Source organism: Amblyomma mixtum, chromosome 2, assembly GCF_055824585.1.
Source record: "Amblyomma mixtum isolate Tamu chromosome 2, ASM5582458v1, whole genome shotgun sequence".
Classification (NCBI taxonomy): Eukaryota; Metazoa; Arthropoda; class Arachnida; order Ixodida; family Ixodidae; genus Amblyomma; species Amblyomma mixtum.
The window spans coordinates 300180633-300201995 of NC_143013.1; the positions used below are offsets into that span (position 1 = coordinate 300180633).

Here is a 21363-nt window from a genome sequence, read left to right on the forward strand (position 1 = left end):
TTGTCGGCGGAGACAGCTCAGGACGAGAAGTGCAGGATAACGGGAAACGGAGACTCCAAAGTGGCATAAGTTGAAAGAAGATGAAGTCGAAATCCTTGGATCCGAGAGAGACGCGCGTTTATGGCGACGAGAGAAGATTTGGACAGTGTTCGAGAGCTATCGATGCCCAACTGCTGAGCAAAGTGTGGGGAGGGAGGGAGGGAGGGAGGGAGCGAGGGAGGGAGGGAGGGAGGGAGGGAGGGAGGGAGGGAGGGAGGTACATGCGCCGTCCTCCGACGCCCTATAGTTGACCAGCCGTGAATTACAGAAAAGTAGCCCGCTTCGCACCCAGTAGCCCAGAAAGAAGACAGTAGAAAAGCAGGCAACGATGGGAGGAAAAACACGACGACGAACGCTCGGCGCAGCAGCAAGACGGATGGTGCAGAAGGAGGGAAAGAGTGCCAGGAGGTGGACCGATAAGCCCGGCAGGGCTATCTGGAATCGATGGAGCCGTAGGAGGCAACGGGCCCAGAATCTGGATCTGGCCGGTAGCTCATTACCGTCGCCCGAGGAGCCTGCTCGAGTTGCGAGAGAGATAGAGAGAGAAAGTGGGCCAAAGTAGGAACGAGGGAGCACAGTTTGGAGCCTATATAACATCATTCCACTCGTCGGCTTCTCCTAACAACTCCCAGCCTTTCTTTCCTGCGCGCCCTCTTACTTACGTACCGAGCTGCCCTTACTTTTCTCTGGCAGTAAAGTTATCGCCTTCCGGTCATTGCTTTAACCAGCGCCGGCAGCAGCACGTAGTGTAGCTCGGGCCACATTTATCTAATGCGACCCCCCCCCCCCCCCCCCCCCCCCAAGAACAACAGGAGGGAAAGTAAGAGAGAAAGAGAAAACGCGTTTGGTATTCCCCCCCGGCAACCGCACACCCTTGATTGAGTGGCCGTGGAGCTCTAGCACCGAACGTTCCCGCAGAGCTTGCTTGTGCTGCTCGGGGGAGAGAAGGGCAGGTTTCCGAGACCCGGACCAGGACTCCTCCAGACGAGCAGGTTTAGGCGGTGTTGTTAGGCGACTCAAGCAGGCGCCATGTTTGTATACGGGGAGAGTACATGCCGGAGTGAGCAGACCCCTCAGAGTGTAATAACACTCCGGACGGGTTATTACAGGGGTGCCAATCTACTGAAACGGGCACCGACGACATCTCCATTCAATTATTGTTCTCTGTAAAACTCGATTCTGTGGCTGTATCTGGGCATGCTGGCGTTTGTGCCGCAACAAAATACGCATTTATTGGTGAGAAAAGTGGCTTTCAAAATTTTCCCGCCGCTCGAATCAATTTCGTGAAGTCTACGCCGAATAGGAATCTGTGATCCCCGTTTTGAGGAGAGTGATGGTATAGCTATAGTCTCTGGGATCCGTGAACGAAAAAAAAAAAAAAAACTGTGTCGACGCATCGCAGTTTAGTTGCGAAATCGGCCATAGGTGGCGACACCTGTACCTTAATTTTTGGCCTTTTCTTGCTTATAAAAGCTCTCTTTTCTGTAAAACTACCGTTTTTGTCCTCAGAACCAGGTAGCATATAAATACAGGCACTTAAGTTTGTCCTCAGCGTCCTTGTAAACAAGGGTGGTTAGAAATGAATGTAGACTATTAAAAACACGTTAAGAATGAAAAAAGACCTAAGGAGCATCGAAGCAGCCGTGTGGAGTGGCTTTTTCAAAGGCACGTTTCAGCCCCTTCGCAATGCCGGCGAATGCTGACACGGTTGTGCGTAGCTTTTCCGATTCCTGGGTTCTCAAAAGAAAAAAAAAATGAAACACGTGATACGAAACATCGCGCACAGTAAAGTACTTCGCAAAACGAACGTGGCGCCAAGCTTCTGTACCGACGTTTCATTCGGCACGCTATTGTCATTTGCATGTAAATACGGGAATTAAACACTGCTACGCTACTCTAACTAAAATACAACGCTTAACCAGTACCACACGGGCAAGGTTGTTTCAGAAAAAAAAAGAACGCACGAAGTAAGGATTGTGGAACTTCTAAGAACACAAATAGGCCGGAAAGATCTCGCCGATGGCTATTTTAGCAGAAAGAACCGCGGCTAATCGGAAATGGGCAAGCGGCACTACGTCTTTCAAAGATAGATGTTCATGTGAATGCGCGGGCGGAAGTGGAGGATAGAAGAAAGGCAGCAAAAATGGAAGAAGCGAGATGAAACAATATCGGAGATCGACTGAACGCTCTAGGTATCGGGAGCTGACGAAAAAAGAAATCTAGCAGAAAGACAGGTCAAGTATCGATGGCATCAGTAGGAGGAAGAAACGAGGAAAAAAGTACGCAGGAAACAAAACGCACACTAATGACCGCGCAGTGTTTCTTGACGGGAGCCGTTCCATCGTTCCTGCGTCAGTCGCACTGAGGGGGCGGTGTTCGTTACACAGCGCTAACGAGAAACCGATCACCCCGCTACCCTCGTCAGGCGATACTTTGATTAACGTCCCCGACTCACACCACTAGCGAGCGATTGTTATTTAACGCCGGTGCTAACGTTTTCTCGGGCCGCTGCTGTTTTCAATTCGGGCCTTTCAGGTTCCCTAACTACTCAACGCGGAAGCGGCGGCCATTTCACTTTTCGCTTTCTTTTTAAAGCCCTACCCTTTCGTACGAAGCCCTGGAAACAGACGAGGATGAGTAGCCAGGCCTTTTTTTTTCTGTCGAGGAAGTTCAGGTTAACTAACCGCGAAGCCTTAGTTGAAGTTGATGTCGGGATAGGAGCCACCTTAATGAAAGACGAGCCAACTTTTAATAACACGGCCGGTACTTTCAGCTCGGGTATTCGCGAAGCCGTCTTTGCACAAGTTCCGCCGACTGCCCAAGCTGTTTTGCTCGATGGTAAATGGCTACGTACAAGTGAGGAAACCGTGAAGATCTTGTCACGAATGCATCCTCAGGGACCTCCACTAAACGCTTACCGAAGAAATTGGTTTATGGGGGTTCAGCGTCCTAAAGCGACTTTGGCTATGAGGGACGCCGTAGTGAAGGACTCCGGAAATTTAGACACCTGGAGTTCTTTAACGTTCACTGACATGGCACAGCACGAAAATTCTACCGCCGCGGCAAGGATCGAACCCGCGTCTTTCGGATCAGCAGGCAAGCTTACCGTAGAAATTAATCTACCTTTACTAAATGTAATCAATGCAAACGTTTATTAATGCGCGCAATAGAGCTAGTTAAAAGTCTACTTCAATGTCCAAACTAAAAAAAAAACGTTTTTTTTTTATACATTAGACTGGACTATTCAAGCTCATGTGGGTGCACCTTTTTTCCTCTTTGCTTACGGTGTGCTGTACACGGCAGCCAAAGGCAAACGTACTAGAAGATCACATGGTGCAATTTTTTATTCGTTGTTTTTGTAATCGCGCCTAAATAACAATAAAAGTGCAGCCACAAAAAGAGCACGACATCACAAGAATTCGTTCCAAGCAACACCGAAGGGGTTCCGAGATCCTCGTTCCTTGAGCAGGAGACACGCGGACGCTTAAACGCGCTCTTTTGTGGCATCGTATTATTTAAGCGTTACGCTCCATTCGTCGAGGCGTAACCCCCCCCCCCCACCTGACGTTTCGCAACAACCCCTTCCTCATAACGCAGACACGTAACCGATCATCCGGGCATAAAAAGAACGTCCGAGACACACTACACGCTGTCCCGGGGCAGATTACGTGCGGCGTTATAGCCGGGCGCGACAACATTGGCTCTTTGATGCCCTGTCAAGACCAGAATCACCGACAGCACATACGGGATGGCGAATGAGAGAGTGACGACAGGAAGGCGGGAATGAAAGAGCGTGCGAGTAGTTTGCGTGCAGGATGAGTGAGCGAGCAAAAACTATAAAAAAAGAAGACCGAAGCCAACAAGAAAACGCGCTAAAGACGAGCAAGAAAGATGAGAGGACGTCGTTGTAACAAAGGAGAGAACGCTCATTTTTCTTCGATGTCGTGTCCCCTCGGACTTGTTGCGTCTTACCAGCGCTAACGAAGAAAGGAGAACGACACGCGTGAACGAGAACAACGCGAGACAGAGAGAGAGAGAGAGAGCCGAACGAAAAAGAAAGAAAGAAAAGACTCATCTGATTCCGAAATGACACATTTGCCATCCACGTAGACAGAATGGCGAGAGATGAGTGAGCGAGTGAAATAAGCCCGCGCAGGCGTCGCAACGGGCTCAGGTCCATTACTTAGAACAAGAAATCGCCGCCGCCAGCCACGACGGCCCCAACGGCTCGGGCCGGTCGATTGCGAGGCGAGGCTCATAGAGTGTCACCGCAGCTGTTCCCAGATAACCGATGGGCGAGACGGCCTTGTGCCGGCTTCCGCCTCATTCGCTATAGCGAAGCGCTTTACGCGCGCACTTCCATAACAACGAAGAAGATAAATGAACTGGACTGGGCGAGGAAATTCGGAGACGCGGTCTCAGGGACCAAAACAACGTTGTTGTCGCTGTTTGGGCGACCGATACGCTCCCATCCATTGACGTGGGAAGCCTAGAGAGGTTTTTGAGTGTCGGTCCGCATCACTAGCTACACATTTTGAGTACAAACAAAAAAAAAATAAGCCGTAGAGCTGCGATAGCTGCAGTTGCTCTTCTTGTTCGGTGTGCTTTGTCTGTAATACCCACAAAAGATATGCTGTTGTAATAACTCCGCCCATTCGTGTTTAAATGCACTGTCGAGCGGCTTACTGCTGCTGGGTCGGAATGTTTTCTTAGTTCTACCGCCTTTGAGAAAAAGTTACGGCTCTTCCTCCGTTTCGCAATCCGCACTGGTACGTTTCATTTCTCGAAGTTAGAGCGAACGCACCCACGTCGTCCAGAAAGTTCTTACAATGTCATTGCTGCTCCACTTGTGCACTCAAAAACTTCCTGACCAAACAACTGGTCGCGCTTAGCGCTGTATACGCTTGTCCCACCACGCCGTCGATCCAGTTTAGCGATCACCTCCGGGACAAGGGCTGCGATGTCCTTATGCGTGACGTTTAAACACAGCTGTGATTGGCCGATGACGCAATATGCCGCGCCGTCACCCCTGTGATAACGAGCAGCCTCTGACTTCACTCCGCCAGTGTGCCCCCTCCGACCCTTCTGACGTCACCACGCGTCTACGTCTCTGATGTACAGTCCTGTTCTCTGCTCCAGCAGTTGCTCAGCCCAACAAACCTCGCGAACGGATGCCCGAAAGCGCCTAGGTCTCGCTCACAAATGCTACCAAAGTCGAAGAGAGTGAACAGGAAACACTTCCAGGATATAAAGCGCGAAAGTGAAAGTGCAACTTAGTAATTAGGTCGCCTACCTGTTAAGACATACGCAAACTATTCGTTCCACGACAGACCGCAGAAGCCAGGACGATGCCCTGCAGATACGAATACGTCGAGCTGTCGCGCCTACGTAACAACGAAGCAAGCACCAATAGAAAAGTAAGAGACAAAGCAAGGCTGGAGGTTGGAGCACTCAGCCAAAGAATATAGCAACGCGCCACAAAAAAAAACCGTTGGTCTCGATGGGCTGCGACAGCTCTATTCCCCCGAACTGCTTACTCCATGAAAGGGTCAGCCGCGGCCCCTGAATACCCCAGCACTCCACGCACCGCGCGCCATCTCTCGTGAGCCAAGAGGAGCGGCGCATACGGGAAAAGAGACACCTTAGTCCAGAGGCACTCCCGACAACTCGACAGAATTACGCCAGTGCTTCTCCCCACGCGCAGACAAAACCTGACAGATAGACAGGCCGCTGCTCCCGAAAAGAGGGAAGGAACGAGTGGTTCGCCGACGGAGGCGAAAAGCTTTTCCCCGTATCCACGAGCTATCTCCGCTGCTCACGGGTCTGTTGACGCCCACCCTAAGTGGCTCCGTCTGAGAGACCGCTGCGGTCACTCGGTGTCTTCTGTCAGCGATTGCCGCAACGAGAAGAGGAGGGGGGGGGATGTGGGAGGGGGGGGGGGGGAGCAGTGAGAGAGCGACGCCGTCTTCTCCTTTTGGGAATGACGAAACGGGAGCTGGACGGCCCGATCGTGCTCAAGGAGCGGCGTCACGGCGACCGAAGCCTCCGCGCGCTCCTACGGCGTCCATGTTCCAGCGCACCGCTGACACGACGGCTGCCGACCACCGGCAAGATGTCATAAGCGGAATGAAGCTGAATGGTACACGGACCGTGCTATGCGTGCGGTTATGTCGGTATGTGCGGATTGCTAGCGAAGGCCGAACCACGCCTTGTAGCAACATTGGGGATGACGTCTGGCTGGCAAATCGATTTTAGAAGGCTTTTTAATAAGGGGTGTAATTACTCGTTGACATCCACACGAGCGCAGCCATACGGCTACAAAGGAAAGCTATACAGCTTTCTCAGAAACTTCGTAGTTAAAGAAAAATTCGTCCTGGTCCGATCCCCGGACCAGGACGAATTTTTCTTTAACTACGAAGTTTCTGTGAAAGCTGTATAGCTTTCCTTTGTAGCCGTATGGCTGCGCTCGGGTGGATGTCAATGAGTAATTACACTCTTATTACAAATCTTCTCCACCTTGGGGGATCCCCCTAAAACATTTGACCAAAACAGAAGTCTTTGGATTATTTTCAGCTTTTCCTCCTTCCTAGCGTTTAGTGCGAAAGCTCAACTTAATGCGGTTCCCATCAAGAATCTTGTGTGAAGCCTCGGAGTAACACGGATAAGCTCGGGCTAGTTAGTAGGAGCGTAGTGCCAGCTGTAGCCAATGGGAGGGTGACCTCCAGGGTGACCTTAGCCAAATGCAGCATAGCAACAGCCCCATGCAGAAATAAGAGGAATAATTCCGCAACTGGGTTTCCAACCCGCGGCGGCGCGAATCGATCAGCTTCGCTGGCCACTGCGCGAGAGCACTTTGCTATCGCCGCAGCCAATCGCACCTCATGTTAAACTACTCTGCGCAAAATACCCATGTCCTGTACGCATACACTGGATTCGCGGTCATGCTCACGATCCACATAACATTCAAGCAGATGCTATGACTCACATTGACACATCAGACGACCCGCCACCTTCCCCTCTTCCCCCAGATCCGTTCCTGTCCCATGTCTCCGATTCACAAGCTCTGCGCCAGCGAACACGCGCTCTAATTCCTCCGTGTTCGCACCCTCTCCCCCGTAGTCTAACTCGGCAGGAGGAGGTATCAGTGCGCCGGATTCGGGCAGGGGCGGCCCTGACCCCATCTGTCCGTTATCGGTGGGGTGATAAATATCTGCCAGCAACTGACAGGTGCCCTCACTGCGGCGCTGCACCGGACATTTGTGATGTGCGGCACCTGTTGTGGACTTGCCCAGCGACGGCCCCTATTAGAAGACGGCTCCTCAGGGAGGTCGGCCTGTGGTGGAACCGCGACGGGGACTATGTGAGGTGGACTATGGACAATCACTTCACCAGCAGCCTATGCGAGTAGCTCGCCGAAACTGGTCTACACTCCTTCTTTTAACTTTCTGTAACCTATATTCCACTCCCCCTTTTCTCAACTTATGCCTCAAGGCAGACTTCACGAATAAAAAAAAAACTGCAACACACTCTCGCACTGTGCATGGCACATCGTCGTCTTCATCAACTTCCTTCCGCGGCATGAATAGATCATCTTAACTTCGATCAGAGCTTAACCTGAGTCTAATATCGTCTTGAAAGTGAAAGTGCTCAAAAGGACAAAAACGACAGAAAAGGAAAGACATACAAAGCGCTTTGCATGTCTTTCCTTTTCTGTCGTCCTTGTCCTTTTGAGCGCTTTCACTGTCAAGATGGAAAACCAACTCGCCCACTCAATTCCATTATTTAATTATCTAATATCGTCGCCAGACATGCCGACAACCCAGCAAAGCAAAACCATGAGGCAATCAGGCTAAACAGATGCTTTCGAACGTATACTCGGTTTAACTATGTTAAAACCATACCACTTTTCTGATGCGACACACAAAACTAACTATCATAACTATCAACTAGGGCGAAGCTTAGAATGTCTTAAAAACAAAACGCCATTATTATTTCTTCTCTACACTGCCAGAAGAGACAAACATAATGGAGAGCAAATAGTACCTTTGATTTCTCACTGAGTTTTTTACATTATATGCGTATTGGTAGCAAGTGTTTTTTTCAGGAATCAGGACACGCTTACAAATAGTTTTGAGAAAATTACCAATAAAGGAACCCTATTAAGCATCACGAAACTTACTAGGAACAGGAACGCTCGAAGCACAGGAACGGAAGTGGTTGAAAGAGCACCCAACCGCAGCGTCAATTCGAGTCGGTCTTTTTGCGAATATTTTTTAAGCTTCCAGATTCAGTGAAAGAAACGCAACGCGGTGCTCCCTTGCCCGAGAGAAGATACAACAACCAGGAGCACGGGCACTGAGAAGGACGACCCGAAATCCGTTAAAGAAATACGTAGCGCAATGGCTGGCGGGCGTCGCGCTGGCTGTATACGCTTTGCGAAGGAAACTGGGCAGGGTCTAGAAAAGGCGCGAATTAAAAACACCACCGTAATTACCTCGGAGAAAGTTCGAAGAGCCCGCAGGGCTAGATATGCCTGCGTCACGCAAAGCTGGCGTGTAAGAAACGAAGGCGTGACATTTCGCCGCCCTTAAAATACAGTGAACGCTACGAGCCCCGGAGGCCTAAACACGCGAGCGAGAGATGAAGACGCCGCGCGCGCCGTTTGGGCGTCGTCGGAAGCACGAACGAAGCAGTCGGGGCCTGAAGTTGTTGTCAGTGAGTCTTTCGATAGTTCCTCCCCCTCTACACCATATAGGGGATAACGCGGGCTCAAGCCGGATGCGGCGGCGCCTGTTCAATGCGCTCTTCATTTAGCGCACGGAGGCTTCCTTCTCCAACTCAACGGGCATTACTTTGCGTTCCGAAAGAATAACCGGGACGGCTAATTAGCATTCGAGGCGCCGGCGCGCCGCCGTCTTCGGCCCGGCTTTCCTTCCCTCAAAGAGAGCCCCGAAGGGAAGACCGTAGTCTACCCGCTTGGCCTACAGGCTTCTCGTAGGCGTACTGATATTCGCGGTGTTCCCAAAATATCCCCGTGAAAGACGCCGGGCGGCATTTTGCGGTTGAACGCCGCGGTGGGGCGCTCGTTCGCGAGGCGTGTCTGGCGATTCTTAGCGGTTCGCGCCGGCCGTGAGTTGTAACATAACACTTTCCGTCAAAGGCGAAAACCATTCCAAAACCTGCGGCGCGCAATTTTACTAGAAGTCTAATGTCCTTCATTTTTTGTTTTTAAATAAGCGACCCTACGTAAGCGGATGCTTGTTCAAGGTTAACTATACGTGAAAGAAAACAAGGCAGGGCGAGATACATTCGTTGGCAACGAGCAGACGCCCAAACACGAAGCGAAAACCTGAAACGAACGCGTCGATGGTTTTTATAGAGACTAAATATGGCTGCGTTGATGACCACATAAAATGATGACGGCGAAAAAGATAATCATGCCGAACTGCTCGCAAGCACTGCGCCCACAGCGTTTTTTTTCTTTTTCTGCGCAGCATTTTCGTTACTCTCTCCACCGCGAGCTGCTTTTACTGGCTTCATTTCCGCGAAACTCCACGCGTGCGGGTCGTAAATAAGACCAATTTCATGAGCCACGTGCCACAGAAAAAAAAACAAAAAACAACTGAAGACAACGACACAGCGACGGACGGCAACCGGTATTTCATGCGCGAATGAAAAGCAGAGGGCCAAGGAATGCGGTTGTAATGCAGAAATGGAGCACAGCAGGGGAACGAGGCGACAGCTCTTTGTTTCAGTGTAATTTTCTTCTTTTTTCTTTTCTTTTTTCTTCCCTCGGCGCAATTAAAGACAGTCACGGTCACCTCCTCTTCTCGAAACGCACGCGCGACCCACTCACGTGCTCAGCCTATCAGGCGCGGGGACGCGCACATCCTCTCCGTGTTCCCTCCTCTTCCGGCCGTTTCTTTACCGGCCTTCAGCGGAGGCAACCCTAGCGGCTACACGCGCTGCTGCACGACCTACGAGACGGGGCGCCTCGTTCCGCGGGTGGGATTCTGCGGTGACAGTTCGCCCGAGCCGATGGCGGCAGCGGAGCGGCGGGATAACGAAGCGAGATGACCAGGAACACGAGAAAGGCATAGACACTCCGAATTCTCCCACAAAGGAAGCGATGCACAAGAGTAAACGAGTTTTGATGTGCGAACGGGAGAGGAAAAATAAAAGTGGAGGCACACGCGCGAAAAGCCCAGTGAAACTGGAGGAGAAATGAATTGCCATTGATTGCCCCATAGGAGCCCCTGTATTCTATCCAGGCTACCTTCTTCTTCATCTGCTTATTTTTCCAAGCTAACCTGAACATGAACCAGGTAAGCAACGTACGTATGCTAGACGTAGTCATGCATTAAAGTGCGCACCTAGGAAACAAGAAAGACTACCGTCAACTTTTCAGGTAAGCTCGGAGCTACACGCAAACGAATTCTGCAGTGCAGACGTTAATGTGTTGATGCGAAGTGCAGACACGACATTGATGCTGCAGACACAGAAGTGTTGCCGCGGAACTCTAGCCTGCGAGCCTGACATCGAGTTTCTGCGCTGGACAGTGTCAAAGTACATAGAGAAAGGAAAGAACGATGTGCAGAAAAATAAATCGTAGAGTACTCATGAACAATGTGCGAAAAACTGAAAGCCAGAGAGAGAGAGAGAGCTAGAAGAGTAGAAAGCGCATGATTTAAATTTTATAACCGCGGGTAGGCGGTCGACTGTTTCGAACAAAACTTGTAGCGTGTTTTATGGCATCGCGTGACGCATGCTAGGGGAAGAATTTATTCATTTTGCTTCTAAACCTCAGTCAGTAGTTGGTTGTCGCGGTCGACTGGTTTCTAGTTTACGGGCTGTCAGCGTTCAGGCGCATTGCTAGAGCTTTACGTACACACTCGCACGCACACGCACACACAGTGCGTCTTACATGGCGTTTTATTCTCGTCTTAAATACGAATCGGTACGGGATAGCCTAATAGCCCACTCCCATTTCCCTCCAATTCTCCCTCAATTCATCTTTTGTTTAGTGCGTCGATGCTTCGAAGGCTGATAGTCCTTGGCCCACGGGAGTTACTTCATCAGGAAAAAGGGTTCCTTTCCCCGTGCGTGTACCACTCCTAATAATGGGAGCCTCATAGCCTCCTTTACAGTTGACCGGAGAGGACTATGCGCTCAGAGCACAGTACAACGGGGGCACACAAAGGGCTAGAACGAAAGGAACGAAGGCCCAGGCACGCAGAGCAGTGTGGCAAAGACCGAGACAGACCGCGAGACAAATTGGCGCCAAGCACGTCCCCAGCTTTTCCGGACCAGTGGGCGCGACAGGTATTGCCGCGCAGCAGCCACGGAGCCGCCCCCGCAGCCGCTAGGGTTACGCCGCTATGGAGGACGACGACGAGTGACGGTCCCGGGGAAAAAGGGCAGCGCAAGAAAAGGCCGGGGAAATGAGGCCGGCGTATATTTATAGCCAAAGAGAGACGGAAAAAAGAACAAAAAAAAATGAGAGAAAGTGGGGAGAAGGCAGCGCATGTCAGTTCCGGGAAGGACGGGTACCTCATTTGTATTCCAGCGATGTCGCTGCGTCGGGAGATAATCCGCCTTTGGGATGGTCTCCAGGCTCTCGGGAAGCGCGGGACGGCTCTCATCCGCATCTGCAAACGAGAAGACAGGAGCGGGGAGGGCAGGGGAAACGGCAGGCATGAGAACACGGCCGAAAGCCGAGACTGCACTTTGGGCGCGAGACGCCACATTAGCGAAAAGAGTTCGGCCATGAAAGCATGCACGCGGCAGTGAGAGATAATGGAAAGCGGCAGTTGACGCGATTCTTGCAGGCTGGGTCGAGAACTATAGTCATATCCGAACATCAGCGACTATAGTGCAAGCGCTGCCTAGACGAACGTGTTGGACTTGGAATAAGGCCAACCGGAATATCGCGTGTTAATATTCTCTGAATATTTTCTCGTACCTGGTGATATAAAGTTGGCTGTGCAGTATCAAGCGTTTTTCCAACCGACCGAACATCGGTCTAATAAATGCTTGGAGTTTGCTTTTCGTCGTCGTTTGATCCCAAGGGACCACAGCTCTCCAAGGTGGCTTCCCCGCACAAAAAGTGGTAGTGGGGCAAAACCACAGGTGCAGGCTGTAGATGGGAAACGGACGTTGAAATACGCGTGGTTGCGGTTACTTACCGCACTGCAATAAGAACTAATAAAGTTTAAAATGAAAGGACCAATATAGCACGCACATATTACATTCTGTTCTGCAGCGTAGACCGATTTCAGAAAGCTTGTTGTAAAATAGTTAAATATTCCCCTCAATTGGTCGGTTTACTAGTTTTATCCGTTTGCTTTTCTTGGTAAACTCGCAAGTGGACGTAAACATTAAATCTGCCTTTCTTATTTTCCTTCAGCCACGTAATCCGGCATTCATTCAATGCCTCTCACGAGGCTGTGATGCCAATATAACAGGACTGATCAGGTGTAAGAAAACCATAATAAGTCAATTATAGAAAAGCAAACAGTATAAACCGCCAAACTGAGATGACTAAAAGAGAACTTGTCCCCAGAGGCCATTTATTTCATACACCGAGGGAACTGAGATATGCTGAGATTACTGAGGTATACTGATATTAAAGTTAACAAATGCATTTAGGACCGTCCTCTGCGACGAACGCTGGAATGGCTTATGACGCACTTGGCTCCTTAGGGTTTCTCTGCAGCTTACGATTTAATGCCTTAGCGGCGCATACAACCGCCGGAGAGCGCCCAACTTCCTTTCCCCGCATATACATCTAGGTGAAATTAGGATCAAATTGATCATCCAACGTAACGAGACCTGCCAACACTCGAACGTTCAAAAGCACTTTATTGTCAGCAGGCCATTACGGTGCCATAACAGCTGAAAATATCAATCTTCAGCAGCAAACGTATGCTGACGAGACAATAGCGTACAGCAAGACGCCCGCCTCCACCAAGGTTTTATTTCCGCAGCATTAAAACAAGAAGCAACGATATTTTAGTGAGTCGGCTGGGAGCAAAGCTTAATGAAAACGGAATTTTATATGGTGACGTAAAGTTATTTAAGGCCAAGCTCCATCTCTCCGAAACAAATAGGTATTTCATGAATGATAATATAATAAGACCTGCTAGGGATAATAAAAAAAGACAAGAAGGAAGTCTGAGAAGGGTGATGAAAAAGTTTAATTAAGCAGAAAAAAATCATTCCATTGCGAATATGTGAATGATTGAACGCCGTAAGGAGTCGGTGAAGCTGAAATCTCTGGCGTGGCCAAAGCTTCGGTCGAGTCACTGATAATGGCATTCGCGCCGCTAAAAGCAGAATCGCTAAAGGGGTACAAAGTGATTCCTTTCAATTCCCCATACTCGCGTCCTCGCCTTCTTTTATTTTGTTCCAACGGATTAACGGAAGTGGATAAAAAATAAAAAAAAAAAACAAACAGGGGGTCGAATGCGGCAGTAAAAGAGTCCTGAATAACCGAACTACCCCTATCGATCCGGGAAGGAGAGCGCAAGGAAAAAAATCAGCAGAAGTTACCAGCGAAAACTAACGTCGCCGTTTCGCATGGCGGTCACGAAATTCAGCTATCTGTGGCTGTGTGCCTCCAGAACACAAAAGCGGGCAGAGTGCGTCCGCTGGGGACGACGAATCCATACAGTGCCTAACACACAAGTAATAAAATGCTCACGCGGCTAGCTCAATCAGCCGGAAAACATAAATCGTCGGGAGCAATGCCCCCGTTTCGAAGTAAAAGCAGAAATGAGCTAAGAATGGTAGAAATAGTTGTGGGAGACGAACTGAATGCCACGGGGAGAATGTCGAAAAGCCCAGGATGAACCTCACTCGCATAAAAAATAAATGACGAAAAAGAGGATACTTAATTAATCCTTCTCCGTTTCCGCACCGTTTATTGCTACCGAGAAACCGACTGACCACAGCGACCACTACTGAAGAAAAACATCAGAGCATTACAGTAGCCAGTGTGGCCCGGAATAGTAGTTTCGGAATTAAAAGAAAACACGGATTTAAATTCATTAGACGAAGCCTCCAAAGATCTTTTTTTTAAACTTTGAGCTACGGAGAATACAAAAAATGTAAACCAAAGCAAAAGATGAAGAAAGTTTAAACAAAAGGACAGATTTTATACTTTTCGATATTTCGCTTACACGAAAGAGAAAGCTCACGTGGCCGAAATTTATCCAGTACCCTGCACGTTATCCCACCGTCCCTAGTAACTTGGGGTAAATATTGCAGATTAAAGATGCAGCAGTTTTCTTTTTAAAATAAAATCTTCCACCAGCCAGAGAAAGGCAGAATAGATTCATATTTTAGCGGCTGGAAGACAGCAAACAATAAATAATTCTAGCAGAGACCCCAAACTGTATAGTCTTTATTCTTATCTCCCGCACATTGTAGGATGCAGGCGCTCACAAAGATAAATATACGTCACCTGCAGCACTAAAACCTTCTTACTATCTCATCTGGATAAAAAATAAGAGCGTCCATGCCAAGAATAAGGATGAAATATGCAGAACAATGAGGCATTTCGGCGAAAACAAAAAAACAAAAACAAAAACATAAGAAATGCAACGAACGTACACTGAAAACACTTAAGATGAGAGCCGGTGGCACATTTTGATATCCGCGTGATATAACACGCCAAATGACGCCGAGAAAGTTTTGGAACCAGTCTCGGAGATCCATGGCCCGGATAGGGAAGAAGGGCTCGGAACAACAAGCAAGGAGGCGCGACAGAAAAGAAGGGGGTAACGGGCGCACATACGCGCCGACATAGTTGTCCTAACTCGACGCCCGCGGAAGCGAGCCAAAAAGAAAGAGAGAGAGAGAGATGCTCCTCTCCTCACACACATGCAACGGCGCCATACGCCGCCGCGCATCCGCACTGTAAGGATACCGGGCCAAGCCAGGCGAAGCGAGAGAGACCGGCCGCACACTTTATAGCCGCGACAGCCGGTTCTGCGCGCTCGTCGTCATCGTGCGGCTCACGGGCTCGGTGTCATACGCAGAGGCAGCCGAACGAGCGCGGGCATCAGTCGCGGGGGAGCCCGCCGGCAGGGCTATTAATGACGCTCCCAGAGAATTACCGAAACAGCGAGCCGACCGGTAATTGGCTTCGTAAGCAGGAAGGACTAGGCAGAAGCCGCCGCCGCAGAACACGCCTTCCTCCCAACCCTCATCATTTCCCCTCCCGTTCTCCTTCAAACCATACCGGCTTACACGGGCAGCCCATATAACGCTCGCGCGCAGATAGCGCGTCCGGTCCTCCCCGCCTGGCTGCCTGCCTGCCTGCGTGCGGGGGCGAAAACAGAGCGAGTGCGATGTTGTTCTTGCAGAAAATGTGCCACGCGCGCACACACAAAAGCACACACGCACAGGCTTGGGCCTGCGTGGATGTGCCTCGCAGGCGCCCAGAGCTGGGCGCTCATACGGAGCGGCCATTATATAGCCGGCTATAGGCGGGCCGAATTTCCCCAACGAGCCGCGGAGGAGATCACCTCTGCAGCGGTTCGCTGCTGTTTTTGTTGCTGTTGTTATTGTTGCTGCTGCTGCTGCCGTCTTTGAGGCGAGCCATTCCAGATCGCGCAGTTGCAGCGTTCCATCCTCGCGCCTGCTCTAGGTGCGTCCTTTGCCTTAGCGGAGAAAAAAAAGCGTACTTAAAGGAGTACACCGCCATCTTCCTTTGCAGAAATTGCTAGCCTGAAAGTGTCCTCCACAGTCATGTATTGAAAATTACTCCTCGCTTCTTGCGGTTACCAGAAACAAAAGCGGGAAAGGGGTGGGGATAGTACAATTAGGCCGCCGAAAATAACTTCTTCCGAGTGCGCTGTAACATACTAACGAACATAAATAAATAAATTGACTCTGTGATTGCAGATTTGATTACAATCGGGTGAAGCTAAAGAAATTGAAGCGGCAAATGCCTCTAAAAGAAGGTTCTCCAACCAGTCGTGTCCAGCTATTGTCACGAAGTCCCGGTAAGCCGGCCTGGACCTGTCACGGCCGCTGGCAGCAGTGGCGTAGCCAGAAATTTTGATCGGGGGGGGGGGGGGGGGGGGGGGCTCATGTTGCAGAGCGGCTTCCTCATAGAATTTGTGGAGGTATCAAACGCAAGAATAATAACTGGATTGCCATTGACAATGCAATTGTGTACGAGATAATGCTACGCACTGTCTAGACAAGTGAAATATGCATTTTTTAAACAAAATAATGTATTTTTATGTCTTAAAAATCATGGCAGACATAACTGATACCAATGCTCCCATGTTTTTGCGTACGTCGTATGTAATAAGTAAAGAAAATATCACACAAAGTCTAGAACTATACCAGTCCGAAACCAGCAAAGCAGTGCATGTCGCTGATATGAAAAACGTAAAGGCCATAAAATGAACAAGTAGAGGAGAAATATTTTAATAAATGTTTGTTGTTCAAGAACCTTTACATTTTTGTACACACACAACGGCCAGAGAAAAATCCCAATGACGCTGTCCTCTATTCCAGTATACTGCACAGCAGCAGCTGTCACCGGTCATGTATTGCGAGTAATTGTACCGAAATTTTAGTGGCAACAGCACACATGTATAAGCGAGCAGTTCTGCAAACTACACATTAGAAGTGCGAAGATAAAATCGAGTATTAGAAATGCAAAGATACAACTTGATAAAGGACAAAAAAAGTGTCCCTCGAAACAATGTCACTATATGTATACAGAAAACTTCGCAACAAGATATTTAAGTACACGTATGTCTCCATTAAATATAAATATCTAAGTAAAAGTCACTCTATATAATGCGTCAAACAAGGCAAATAAACATCTTGCGCAATCGCAGATAGTGAACTTTACACACGGAAAGACAGACGATCCAGGCAAGAACTAAACTGTGATAGCAGAAGTCGCGATATGTACTTGGACCATGCTGCGGTCTATGACAGTTCGAAAAAATTCCGGGGGGGGGGGGGGGACTGAAGCCCCCCCCTGGCTACGCCCCTGGCTGGCAGGTGAAAGGCAATTTACGTATTGGCAGTAGACCGATGCCATTGGTTGGATGCCCACGGCCTGTTGTGAAAGGCATTTGCTGCTTCGTTCTCGAGTTGTATCCGGCTACAGATACATGCAGCTCGAGCTATCAAGTTTAGTTTCCCGTTACAGGTTATTATGAATGAGCACCAAGCAACTGTCCTGATCAACACGCCCGTCACGCTCTCTAGAGTGCTTGCTCGCAATGCGGAGGTTCGAATACAATCCGAACACCAAGGAGATGCCGATCGAGCGTGCGAAGCACACTGCTGCTCAAAAAAGAATGACGCGAAGAGTCTTACCAGCACGCGAACCGGAGGAAGTAAACGTAACGTAACGCAGTCTGGTTAGGGACCCGGTCTTCTCGAGAAAAGTGCACTGCTGCCGCTGCTGCATTTTTTTCCTTCGCGGAAGGAGGAAAAGAAGCCAGCGATGTTTAATTTCCCTTTAATCTTCTATTTCAGGCACGCTGTCTGGTTTTTCTCATTTGAAGCGCTTTTCAATCATAACGCGCTTTTCAGCGTGTTCTTCTTTCAACAGTACATAGCACAGTACACAAAAGAAAAGAAAGAGGCGAGGCTTTAGAGACGTTGAATTGCGAGTCGAAGAAGTCAGCACAGCGAACTTCTTTTCCTGGATCGATCTCTCCTCCGGCCACGCCGCTGAGAGCTTTACAAATACAGGACGGATGCGTTCGAACGCTAAGTGCATTTAAAATGCGCCGGAAGCAACATTGCATTAAGGCAACTCAATCGCCGCCGCACCTACTTTTTCAAAAGGGGCCTCCGCTTTCGAGTTTTAGGGCGGCAAACTTTCCTCGGAGGGAGCAAGTCGTTAAAAGAACGACAGGGAAGAAAGAAGTCCCGATCAACGGCGAGACCAACCTGAAGGCTAATACTATCAAAGCGTCACGTCGTGAGGTTCGGCGTCTTGAGAGACGGAAAAAAAGAAACGAACAGCAACAACAACAACAAATAAACGAAAAAGTCTTGCGTGTTGTGCGGCGAACTGCTCGGCCTTCTAAGCCATGCCATCGATCACAGACACCGTAAAGGCGCGCTAGCGTTGAACGCGTATCAGCGTGGTTGTGCCTCCTTTTATTCGCTTATTTAATTTTATCTCCCACCCCCTTTGTGCTCAATCCACAATGGTTTCTTCTTTTTTTTTTCTCGCCTTTCATTCCACCGTCAACCCAAAACCACTTATTTCTGGTTATCTGCACAATTTGCGTTCATTACTCGCATCAGTAGCACAATAAGCTGAATGCTGCGTCGTATACTCCACCCAAAAAGCTTTCCTCCGACCAGGAAACAACGTGGGACGACACAAACTGTGGGCATATGTAAAGAGAATTAGAAGGAAAGTAAAGCAAGAAAAAATGCCATTATATTTAAAAAGTTTGAGTTTCTTTTAGAGGGACTTCAGCAAGTAATCACCCCCCCCCCCTCCCCCTTGCCTTCACTGACCTCCCATCTTCAAAAAGGTAACAGAAAGAAAAAAGGCAGGAAGAAATGATTGCAGACAGGGGGAGGAGGCGGTGAGAAAATTCTGCGAGATCCGAGAAACCCCAATCCATTTTTGCTCCCTCCAGCATCGCATTAAAAACGGCAGTAACTACCGCGCGAATAAAACGCCGAGGGCCGTATTATCGAGCATACGATCTTCGTCCGACAGTCAGACACACTGAAAGCATTGGAATTGGCGGCCAAAAAATAACGCGCCCAGAAAGAAAAGGACGCTTTGTTAGGCGAACGAGAACTAAGATTAAACGAGCCACAATGCATCGCCGGCATAATTAAGGTAGGAGTATTCAAGGAGCAATCTCACTTGAAACAAAGGAGCTTTTTTTCCTATGCACAGAACGTTTGCAACCTGTATCTTAACAAGTTCCAGCACAAATGTTTGCATCCCCAGTGTCACTTGCTCGCTACGTTTCGCGTAACCTTCCTCTCACCCAGAGTCGTTTCTTCATCAAGTGTAGTGATCTAGGCTAACGCCGTTTCATCCTTCTATCTCCCGGCAACGTCATCGCCTCATCTCATCACTCACGGGAGATGTTTTATGCCGTTTTTCGTGCAACTACGCGGACATTTCTTGAGGATAACGGCAAGCTCAGGGATCTACAGCCCCAGCCAAAAGACAAAGGCCGACAGCAAGAAGGAGGCGTACAAAGCCGACACGAAACGCGCAAAACAAAAGCTAAGTTCCAGCATCTATTCTTTTTTCTCCGACTTCCCTACAGACGCTACATGGTTGGGCTCAAGAAATCCCCAATTTCTCGTTACGTTACCTCGCGCTTCCCCACACGACTGCTTCTTCCCCAGACAACCAACAATCCCGAACAAAAGAACGACATGTTCACGGTAGAAACAAAAGAGACGCAGAAAAAGACGAAAATAAATAAATAAAAATGAGCGTTTCTCGGTCTCTGGCCGTTCCTTTTTCAGGAACGAAATACTTGTTTCTGTCAGGAGGTTCTTTACTCTACTGCAATTCTCCTCCTCTGGGGTGAAGAGGGGCGGAGACTAGGCCAAATGGGCTTACAAAAAAAAAAAATAAGAAAGTGGGCAGGCGCGAAGAAAGAGAGAGAAGCGAGTGGGACAGGAACGCGTAGAAGACTCAACCACTTTTCTCTCTTCCCCCTTTCTCCATCCCGCCATCCCCCGTCACCCTTTAGCCCGGTGCGCTCGGCGGGCCTTTGTCTTTCTCGGCGCGCGGCCTTGGGCTCGCCCTGGGGCTGGCGTCCAGACGCAATCGACGTCGCCCATCCATCACAGCGGTCCCCGATCCAAGAGCGGCAGCGCTCGCCTCGGGGCCCCGACCGAGAGAACACATCCCTTCTTTCCCCAATCTTCATCGCGTACACGAGCTGCACACGGTGCCCCCGTAGGACCAGGAGTCGCGAAGGACGGTTCTGCTCCAGCCCCCCCTCCCCCTGCGTCCTCTTACCCTCAAAGGGAGTGTCGTAGCCCGGGGGAATGCGTGCCCCCACGTGTCAAAAGCAGAAACCGACGTTGATTAGGTACGGTAGAGCTTCCCTATAAACTTGTGTCAGCACGTCTTTGAAGACAGCAGCAAACGAAAGAAAGCCCCAAAGTTAAGTTGTCATACGACCGCGATGATGACCCTGACGGTTACGATTACTTGCCTACTAGCACTAGCATAGTTGCGACTTGTCACAAGCAGTGTCCATGGTAGTCAATGGCCCCGTCGCTGATATTTACGGCCTCAGGGTAGATTCAGCGAAGAGCGGCTAGCGAGGGAAATTGTCAAAGCATCATTGATACGAAACGCAGGATAAGATACGTTTGTCAGCATAAAGTATACTTTGTTCTTGCTAAAGAATTGCAATTTCTTAGCCGAAGGCAGCTGCATCTGCTCCCGAAGTTTCTGGCGATAGTTTCCTATTCCATCTGACTCGGTTCGGCCACGTTTCCTGCAGTTGCTTGCCATGTGATAAGCTTCGGGTATTGATTTCTTCAGACCAGTGATTTCCGTTCTGATCTCTCTTTACGCCCTCTTTGTACACACGTTACTGGGCTGGTGCATTTTTGTTTTCGTTAGCTGCAAGTGCCTTTAGTCGTCCGTCATCTCCGGTCTTCGTCCCATATCTACGTGCTGAAGGTACTTAAATATGTCCTACTAACTACAGTCTAGCAGTTTGCACAACTTCATTACGATACCCATCGAGCGGTCACGGCTGTCCCTTCCAGAGCACGAAATTCCGTGCACATTGACCGCCATTGGGAGAAGAACTCCAGGGCTGTGGCGGCGCTGCCGTCGCTTCAGACCATCGGCGACGAGCCTCGTCTTATGCGGGCGAAGAACTTCCGCTCCGAATCCGGGCTGTAAACACCGCACACTTTTCTCGGCGAACGGAAGGGAAAAAAAAGAGGGAGAAGAGGAGGGGGAGAGCGAGAGGAGGGGATGTGAAGATCGGGAGGAGACGCCAACGCACAGAGAGCGGGAGCGCGGGCAGTCGCTATAAACATTCCAGGCAGGGAGTGGGGAGAGCCCGGGAGGCGCTCTTGACGAACTACCGCCGCCGCGGACGCCCTAAACTTTTCGATAAGGGAATTTGTTGCCGCCACTGGGGCTTCATTTTTCAAGCTTCCCGAGCGGGAAGAGTGCGGAGCTCTCCGCGGAGAGTAGGCCTCTTCGAGGAACTTCCAGCGTATACGGCAAGCGACGAAGTAACGGGCAAAGAACAAAAGAGTAGAAGCTTCGCAGGCACTGCCATACTCAGCAGAGCCACCACAGCCTCGGCCTGAGCT

General features: G+C 49.7%; 1 protein-coding gene across 11 annotated transcripts in view; it reads right to left on the reverse strand.

Moving 5' to 3' along the window:
- Camta (Calmodulin-binding transcription activator) overlaps positions 1 to 21363 on the reverse strand; it is a 469187-nt gene that overhangs the window by 153621 nt on the left and 294203 nt on the right. For all 11 annotated transcript variants that reach the window (XM_089574641.1, XM_089574637.1, XM_089574635.1 and 8 more), the window contains one exon: positions 11590 to 11687. In XM_089574641.1, the coding sequence (XP_089430767.1) occupies positions 11590 to 11687 (98 nt within the window). The remainder of the gene's footprint in view (positions 1 to 11589; positions 11688 to 21363) is intronic.